Source organism: Phoenix dactylifera, chromosome 2 (genome assembly GCF_051530095.1).
Source record: "Phoenix dactylifera cultivar Ajwa chromosome 2, Ajwa_hap1_PhDact_Kaust_v1.1, whole genome shotgun sequence".
Lineage (NCBI taxonomy): Eukaryota > Viridiplantae > Streptophyta > Magnoliopsida > Arecales > Arecaceae > Phoenix > Phoenix dactylifera.
Window position 1 is genome coordinate 24,048,882 of NC_143191.1, and position 9,972 is coordinate 24,058,853.

Here is a 9,972-nt window from a genome sequence, read left to right on the forward strand (position 1 = left end):
AATTAAATAAATTCTAAAGTGCAAATAATTAATGGTTGCAATTTGCCCTGAATTTTTCATGTGGCCAATGAACCAGAGCGACAATCCTCGCTGACGGGTGTTTGTCCAATCTCCTTTTACATACCATTTATGGTCGAGCTTACGTAGAATGAATTGAGTTCACAGTACGGAAACTAGCACATATCCCGCACACCCTTACAGCTTGAGCTTTATCTATTCAAGCTCCATGGTGATATGCTTGCTTTACACAATCGGCGTAATCACTGCCATAAGCCCGACAGTTGATCAAAGCACGAACCCAATCATTGTATGATGAACCCGTCAAAAAAAAAAAAAAAACGCACAAACCCAATCTCTTATGGCAAATGGGAATCAACAACGTGGTCAACAAAGGCCACGAAACAACCATATGGGGCAGCCTCAACTCACATCACACCACGAGTCCCAATGTATGATGCCATTGTTTCCCAGAAGAATCTTTTTCACTTAGAACAAGGCAATGGTAAAAGATAAGAACCCAGAACATGATCCTCATAACGATAATTTGCCACAAATAAACAGTCCTGTTTGTCTGAAGCTTGGACATTAATCAGATATTCTCCATGCAAGTAGGCTACTAGTACAAAAGCAGATGCTGCAAAAATTCGACAAAGGGTGACAGCTAACGGCCACGGCTACGACCTCGTCCACGCCCGCGGCCACGACCACGTCCCAAAGGTCTCCCTGTTTTATATCCAACAAGTCAGTTAGAAAACCTATCTAATATTCATCAAACAAGAAAAATATCACCATCTGGGGATGGAGATAGGGGAATTGAAAAAAGATACCTGCTGTCGGCTTTTTGGGCTTGACTCTAGGTGTTTCCTCAACCAATAAAGTCTCCAGGTTTAAGCTGTCAGGAAGGATATAATACCGAATGTTGTTACCTCTCACGCTTAGGTGATCAAGGGTAACTGGATTTTTCCCTTTCAATGTAAGCTTCACTGTCTTCAGATGAGTATTCATACTTATATCCACTCCTGTAACAATAAGGCATGCATCAGTATACAGGTTTTGAATTCTAAGCCGCCACAGCAAGAGGCAACTGATAAAAGCAATCAAAGAAACAAACAGATCAGGACTTTGAGTAGTCAATCAAAGCAATAAGCAAATCGACAGTTGCCAGTGACTTTCTGTGAGTAGTTAAGGAACCAATCCATTTCTAGCATTGATTATGCTATGGTTTAAACTATTTTGACCATGCAACAACAGTTTCCACGACTGAATAACTGCATTTGAATTTCCCATACCATCGAAATTGCTTTAATTAATAAATTCTTCTTTGACAATCAAATAAGCACCTCATAACAGTCAACAGAATAACTATCACAAAGTTTGACATTTGTGGGCTAAAGTTTGCTAAAGATCTTTAAACAGAAGTAACTACATACAACTTGCAAAAGTTGGTTTCTACTTAGAGCAACACCCGGTCTTGATGCTTGCACTTTTCTTCAGACCAAAGTTGCCTTTCATCAATGTCCTATGACTACAAAATGGCTTGTGAATGCAGCTGGAATAATTCAACACCCTTCCAGGACTACCAATATCTATGACAGGTGCTGGAAAAATTGGAACTACTATCCAATGTAATGGTTACTGGTACACAATGCAAGCTAAAAGCTTCAGAATTTTATTAACCAAAACTAGTTTGGAATCAACACCTCCGATGACTTAGAAGAACTCAATATCAAGGCCAAGTTGCAGGAACTGGGGATACCATTTAAAATGAACGAGTAATATGAAAATGAGCCATTTGGTGTATCTCTGTCTGCTGTGCCTTATGGTTGGGGGGGGGGGGGGATTGGGGGAGCTTAACCACAGAAAATATCATCTCATAATCTCAAAGTTTCCTAAGCCTCGCAATGTGCCTCCATGATAAGTTTGCCAAAAGAAACAGTTTACAACTCTCAGTTATTAATTTAAAAAGGAGTGATGAATCCATTTCCTGGAAATTTTAAAACCTGCACCAGAATTTAGCATAGGTTTTCAACAGACTGTTCCTTCCAGTAAAAGCATCTGCAATGCTGCCGCTGGTTCCTGATCACTCTTCAAAACTAAGAAACCCTTGCCTTTAAGCTACCACCATTTCACATGTTCCCTAGTCAGCTTTTGACACTTCTTTATGCCATGCCAAACTTTCTATTTGGATTATTAAAGCAGAAAACTTCATTAGATCAAACAATGTCTGCTACAGAATTAGAGATCTGATAGAAGAATGCAACCAATTATAACTTCAAATATCTCTAGCAAAAGGTTAGATCACTTGCAAATCACTTCCATTTTCATTTTTCAAATGCATTTAGGCTTTTCATTATAGAGTGCCAAATACTAACAGATTTACCAATAACATGGCCCAGCTTCAGTGCACTTACAACGAATATTCTTTTCAACTCTAGCAATCCTCTTAAAGATGCAGCAGATACATTGCTGTACTATGGAAGTACCAGCACTGACAACAAAAAATATCTCACGGTCATCAAATATGCAGAAGTACTTGAGATGTTTGTCATGCCAAAAGGCATCAAAAGTCAGTCATAGAATTAAGAACCCACCATTAGAAAGACAGTCTTACACCCATCAGCTCAATCATTATCTGACTGGAGTGACTTCTGTATACGTTACTGAATAGCATACCTTTCAATAGCCTATTATCAATAAATCATACAACTTCTACCGCCCTCTTTGATAATCAGTGATGCTGGCATTGGACATGGACTCCTAGGCCCCCTTACATAAGCCTTCTCAGCCCTCCACTTGCCTTTGAAGCTCATGATGCACTATCAAGCTCATATAGTAAGATGAACAAAAAGCTTCCGTGCAACAAGGTGACCAAGATGTTGCATGTCATGAATATGATATAGACCGTCCAAAAGGCCATCAAACATAACATCAACGAAGTTCCCAGTATAGACTCCACATCTAGCAGGGTACTGCTAGATGATCACTAATTCCTTTTGTCACTAGGATGTATCATTCATGCCTTCTTTGGTTCCAGCAAAATTGACGGATAATTTTGAATGTTCACCACTTCTGGGTATTCAAAAATCCCCATTCATTGTTTAGAGAAGAATTGCTGCCTTCTTATGAAACATCCTTATCCTTAGTCGACAATCCTCCAGTCATCAGACTACACGAACTGTGCTCTACTAGAGTGGTTATCGATTGAAAAGTGCAACAGCATTTTGAAGTGAAATTTGCCTTCCTTATCCAACCATCGACGGTAGTTAGGTTTTGCTTGAAAATCCTCCAAATTCAGCTAAGCATTGGATCATGCAACACCAAGTTACTGCTACTCAACCCATTTGGCAGATGGTTCACTATGCTATGTGTAATGAAGACATTGTCAGACATACGCAAATTATGTATTATAAAACAAAGAGACATTGCAAATTGCTGTCCTTTCTTCTGATATCTCACTGAAATGGTCTTGCTCGACCTTCAAATCCATATTTAACTAATTAGCCTCTATAACTTGATCTTCTTATCATCTCCAATCTCACAAGACTTTTTTTTAAGGTTATAACAATCAGTGACTCATTTGTCTACACTTGCAAAAAAATCATTCACTATCCAAATTGTGAGGAAATTGAGTGAGTCTCAACAACAAAACTCTAACTGTAGTTTTGGCAACCGATTACCTTGTCTCATTAGTCCATAATTGAAATACCATGGCTTCACTAGCTTAAAATCCAATTACTTTAAAGCTATATGACCGCTTGCTTGATAACGTCCTTCAAGAAACCTCTCAGGTAGGTTTTCCAACACTCCACATCAGGCTCTTATAAAACTTGGCATCTATGCAAACACTTATTGTTATCTAAGTCAAAACCCACTTACCGAAGAGGGTCCTACCATGTCCTTAAAAGCAACAGACCTCCCAATGTTCACTTTCACACGCATGCCATGGGCCAAACAACAAGATGGACATCTCTCCAAGTCTGCTCACCTCACCATCAACTCCACAAAAGCTCACTTTCTAATATTATTAGCTGAAGAATAAATGGAATGAGTGCTTTTGGGGGAAAAAACGTACAGGTGAAGGTTAGATATCATCACTTCAGGAGGAGTAATCCTACCTTCTAATGCCAACAACTTACTATTCCATATTCAAAGTCACATATTAAACCTTCCAATTTGAGATCTAAATCATGACCACTTAAGCATCCCAATCATTAAACCTAAGATTTATAGGACCTACTCTATTGCACAATCCATAGGTTACCAACCTATTCCGCCAATTCCAAACCAATATGCATGTCCTTTTCCAATGTTAAAATTTAAGCCCACAATCTACTATAAATGTTTAAATAAAAACCAAAATTTCCTAACTTCCAACACTATTTCACACTTCGTAGGACAGAGGGTATTGTTAACATATTGAAAATATCTTATAGCATCAACCGAATTCTCCATTACCAAGAGTAAGGGAAGAGGAAGTATTTCATAGTTCGAAGAGCTTTTAATTTGATACATCCATTAGGGCCCTTTGATGAGAACAACTAACCTGTTGTCATATTAAAATCCTCCACTCAACTAAATTTTGGAAGTACATCTATATTCAATTTTGATTACCACAGACTTAATCAAGAAAAATTGAGCCCATAAATCCTGGCTCCCAATTTTATGTATGTTGATTCACTCATATTTCAGAAGTCATAAACTTAAAGGAAGTTTACTCTCTCAAAAAAAAAAAGAAGCTTTGGTAAGTTATTTCATGCATCCCACTTGAATTAAAAGCTTTGATACCCCAAATAAATTGTCTTGAGACTACTAACTCTTATAACTCAAGGCTTTGCTGACCATTGCATGCGGTCAACTAACCAAAAGCAATGTTTCTACAAACCTATATGTCGATAACCAAAATCCTACTTTTCTTTGGGAATTACTTAATTAGAGTAAACAGAATGGCGCTAAGATCTATCAACAACAATATAATGTAAAAAGAAGCAAGAGAAATACTAATGTCGTCCTAAGAATGCATCAAAGTCCTAATTGAAAAGAAAAAGAAATTTATCCACTCCAGTTTTCTTCATTATTTAGCCTAAACAACAGGACACTCAAATTCACTTCATTGAATAGTTAAATAGCGCTTCATGTTCTCTTCATTAAATAGATCTTTCTATACACGCATTTCCTGACTAGTTAAATTTTTTAACATGGTCGGACCTTCCACTTGACATTTTATGGAACATTTATTGCATCCTATTCCCGCTTCACCAGACAATCCATATTCTCGTCACCACTCCAACTCATCTTTTTCATGCTGTTCTCACAATTATATGTTGAATATGATAAATCACATCTTAAATTTAATCTATCCTAACATCCACCTTCCCAAAAGTTTCCTTACTTAAGAATTTAGGCATTCTTCTCATATAGATAAAAGAAAATCTGTATGCATGAACCTGATCCTTCTCCCATTGAATCAGCAATCATGCTTCCCTATGTAGTGTTCTTTAACCACATATACTCAAATATGAAAGATTGGCTTTTAAACCATCTCCTCGAGATTTCATAAGATTTGGAATACAATCAAAGATAGGACTTCAAAGCAACATAGGCACACTCTGGTGATGCAAGACTTCAGCATCCTTCAACTGATTTCTTACTCTTTTTCTCATAGGTTATTAAATTATGTATAATTCCCCTTATGAAAGTTCTGAGCCTATTTTTTGAATCAACCATCATAATATTAAATCCTGGGTTCATTAATCCCATTAATATCTGGCATCTAGCAAAATCCATCTAAAGCTTACAGCCTTATCTCTACCTCGACCAGCCAGTACATAAGTCTCTTTCATTTTCTCAATGAATTGTGATTGTGCTTCCACTCAGTCTTTTTCCTCAGAAAATGAAAGTTCATAGGCCTATATCATTGAAAAACAAATAAATAACTGCCAATCTAGGAATTTCACAATCCTCGGCATCATACATCACTGATAGAACTCCAGCTTTCCTTTCGGTATCCAACTTCCATGCCTAGCACCCCAAAAACAGTTGCTTACGTCTTCCAATCAAACGCAGTCTCCACATCTTAACCACGGCATATCCTTTTCACCACGGAAAAAAAACATACGGGATAGGGGTACAGTTCAGTTCTACCAATATCTCTCCCACATAAGAAAACAAACAGAAGTACAGAAGTATCAAGTCAGAAAAGGCACAAAGAACTGAAACAATCAAAGATCTGTCCACCACCAGAGTGTCGACTCAGTCCCACAAAATCTTGACTTTAAAGAAATCGGCGTAAAATCACAGAGATGTAAAACCCTAAAATGAAAAAAAAATGAAAAGCCATGCGGTGGATCTCACTAAAACCCTACACAAAGAGACGGCGAAGAGAGAGAGAGAGATGAACCTGTGATGGTGCCATGAACAACGGTACCGTTCTTGAGCTCGATCGAGACGGTCTCGTTGTTCAGCTTCATCAAAAACCTAAAAATTCCCGCATATACATCGGATATCAGAAAACGAGGTACCCGAGAGTGAGAGTGAGAGAGAGAGAGAGAGAGGGAGAGAGAGAGAGACAGAGAAAGAGATTTTCACCTGACAAGCTTCATCTTGGAAATAGACAGGGCAAGAGAGAAAGAGGAGAGCAGCTAGGGCTCCAAGCGAAAGCCGAGTTCTCTGAGCTAAAACCCTGCTTTTAAAGACAAGCTGTGCGGCTATCTTCCGCCCCGACCCGCTGTCTCATCGGGGGACGGTTACCGGGGCTATCCCACCTCCAACATCTCCGACCCGAGCCAATAGTGCTCTGGATCGGGTCAAACCTTCGGTTCCATCCACAACTTAACCCGCCCGTCGCACCGTTCGATAGGCGGAGTAGATACGTGCATCAACCGGGTTATAAAAGGTCAGGTTCGCCGTGAGCTGGATCATAATGCTCCTATATATATATATATATATATATATATATAGTTTTAATACAACAGTGCTTCATACTAGACATGCATGAGTACAACTAATAAAATCAAAAAAAAAAAGCAAAAAAAGGAATAAATAAATGCTTAATTTTTCTAAAAGAATCCTTCATAATGATAAGCCGCAAAGGAGATAACCTAATCAGTAGCACTATTTGCTTTCCGATAGACATAGGTAACCCGAAAAGAGCCACACCCTCTCGATAGCCTGTAGATGCTGGTTATTCAATTGAATATGCCCATAAAATTCACCCTCAGTCCAAATTCCTAATGAAGCTCAACAGGTTATTCTTGTTGAGAAAGAGAGGGAGAAGAGGAAGAAATGCAGAGAAAATAATCTTTCTGTATATCCACCAAAAGAACAATTATAGCCTACCTTTTACAAGTGAAGGTAGCTATCGTATACAGCTCATGTACAGCTACAATACAGGTCATGTACAACCACTACAGCTATAGTACAGCTATAGTACAACTAACTACAACTACAGTACAGCTATGTACAACTAAGCTAACATCCTCCTTCAAACTCAAGATGGGAGCAAATATGCCAACTTGAGTTTGCGAACCAAATCACGATGACGCCTCGGCGGATGTGTCTTCGTAAAGATATCAGCAAGCTGATTTGCAGAAGCAACATATATCAACTGAAGAATATCTTACTTGATATGATGTCGAATGAAGTAACAATCTATCTCAATATGCTCCGTTCGCTCATGAAACACATTGTTACGAGCAATATGCATGACACTCATATTATCACAATGAAGAGGGAACTGGTAGTTAAAAGAACACCCATATCATATAGTAGCCATCGAAGCCACAAGAACTCAGAGGTAGTATCTGCCAGTGCACGATACTTAGCCTCTGTACTGGAGCGAGAGACAACCATTTGCTTCTTGCCTTTCCAAGAGATAAGAGATGACCCAAGCAAGAAGCAATAGCCTGTGGTAGAGCGACGATCTGTAGGGTCTCCTACCCAATCAGCATCAGAACGGGCCTGTATATCTAAAGTGGAGTGGGCTGAAAAATAAAGGTCGTAAAATAGTGTACCCTTAACGTACCGAAGGATACGTAGGACTGCTGCATAGTGTGTAAAGCGTGGTGCATGCATAAACTGACTAACCAGAGTGACTGTATAAGAAATGTCAGGCATGTCACGGTCAGGTAGATGAGATTGCGAACCAATTGCCAATACAGAGTTACATCTGTCAATAGTTCGCCATCTATGGGAAGAAGCTTGACATTTATTTTCAGAGGACTATCCACGGTCTTGCTATCTGTCAACCTAGCACAAGATATTAACTCGGAAGCATACATAGCCTATGAGAGATAGTAGCCATCTGAGCTGGATGTTACCTCGAGACCAAAAAACTGTAGTCCAAGAAACTGCTCAAGTGTATAAATCTCTAATATGTCATCTCTAGTAATAACCATATTATCCACCGGGGAAAGACACTCCACCGACGACCCTGGGAAGGAGCCGGATCGGCCGTGAAGGAGGCACGGTTCTGCGGCGTGAGGAACGGCTGTGGAGCTCCTTGCCGAAGGTGGGGGTGCGGTCGTTGCCGTTGCTGGCGGCGTCCTCGTTGCGAGGGGAAGAGCAAGAAGAGACCGTGGTGAGTGAGTCTTCCGAGTTGCACCACCGCCGATGTAAACTAATGACGATGCCGGAGATCCTGAAGCCGAGAAGATGGGGAGAGGGCGATGACTTCACTCGGAGCAGCGGGTGGCGACGTTCTCGTCGCGGGGTAGGGGGGTGAACGTGGTGACACCGGAGATCCTGAAGCCAAGAAGAAGAGATCCACCAGTGAACCACGTGCTCCGGTTGGCTCGTTGGGAAAATGTCGGGGCAAGGAGACAAGAGAAGAGATGGCGGAGAGAGGAGGGAAGGCCACTGGCTTTGATACCATGTTGAGAAAGAGGGGGAGAAGAGAAAGAAATGCAGAGAAAGGAGAAAATGATCTTTCTGTATACCGCCAAAAGAACAGCCATAGCCTACCTTTTATAAGTGAAGGTAGCTATCGTATACAGCTCATGGACAGCTACAGTGCAGGTCATGTACAACCACTACAACTACAGTACAGCTAACTAAGGTACAGTACAGCTAATGTATAGCTAAGCTAACAATTCTATTCTACTCCAATTTATATGGATATGGGAATCGAATAGGTGTAGGTGGCTAACTTTATTGTTAGATGTATGCCCTAGAAGCCAATCTGGCTGACACATTATTAATTCTGGGACATAATTTTGTATTTGACTTTATTATTATTGAATAAATAAAAGGCATCTTTTTTTACTCATATTGTTTATGTGTTTATGAATCGTCCAAGGAATTAATAAGATGATGATGCATATTCTCAAGAGTTGAGAATTTGAGCCATGTATTATTGGTGATTAATTTCTAAATGCTCCTTGTGGAGTGATTGATTATAACCCTATTTGATTTTGATGAGCTCAAAGCATTTGAGTATATCTTATATTATACTAATGAATTCAATCTAATGTTCCAGTCAAATACTTGTAAATTTATGGTTAAGTGTCTCAAGCTTTGGTTCAATACATTTTGGATAAGTAAGGAATTCAATTTGAACCAAAGTCTGAGTCTCGAGTCGACTCCGGGAGATTACGAGTCGACTCCAAGCCTATCAGAAGCACTGGCATAAGCTCGAGTCGACTCCTGCACATTACGAGTCGACTCCGACTGAGAACAGACAGCCGGACAGAAAGATTCATCTCAGAACCTGTCAACGAGTCGACTCCTGAAGAATTCGAGTCGACTCCAATGCTTGCCGAGTCGACTCCAGCGTAGTACGAGTCGACTCCAGGGAGTAACAGACAGAAACACAGAGAAGCTATTTTGGACTCTGAGAGCCGAGTCGACTCCCGAAGAACTCGAGTCGATTCCGATGGTTGGCAGGTCGACTCCTAAGGAAGCGAGAGTCGACTCCTAGAGAAAAGCAAGGCAAAAAGTCAGAGAGCCAATTTCGGACACTGAGAGCCGAGTCGACTC

General features: G+C 40.0%; 1 protein-coding gene across 1 annotated transcript; it reads right to left on the reverse strand.

Annotated features, from left to right (window-relative positions):
- Positions 1-440: 440 nt before the first annotated feature.
- LOC103717147 (small nuclear ribonucleoprotein SmD1a-like) lies at positions 441-6,744 on the reverse strand. Its single transcript, XM_039130559.3, has 4 exons — positions 6,586-6,744; positions 6,398-6,474; positions 828-1,019; positions 441-723 (listed from the first exon to the last, which is right to left on the reverse strand). Exons 1-4 carry the CDS (start codon positions 6,597-6,599, stop codon positions 662-664), a joined length of 345 nt encoding a protein of 114 aa, XP_038986487.3. The 5' UTR covers positions 6,600-6,744; the 3' UTR covers positions 441-661.
- Positions 6,745-9,972: the final 3,228 nt, after the last annotated feature.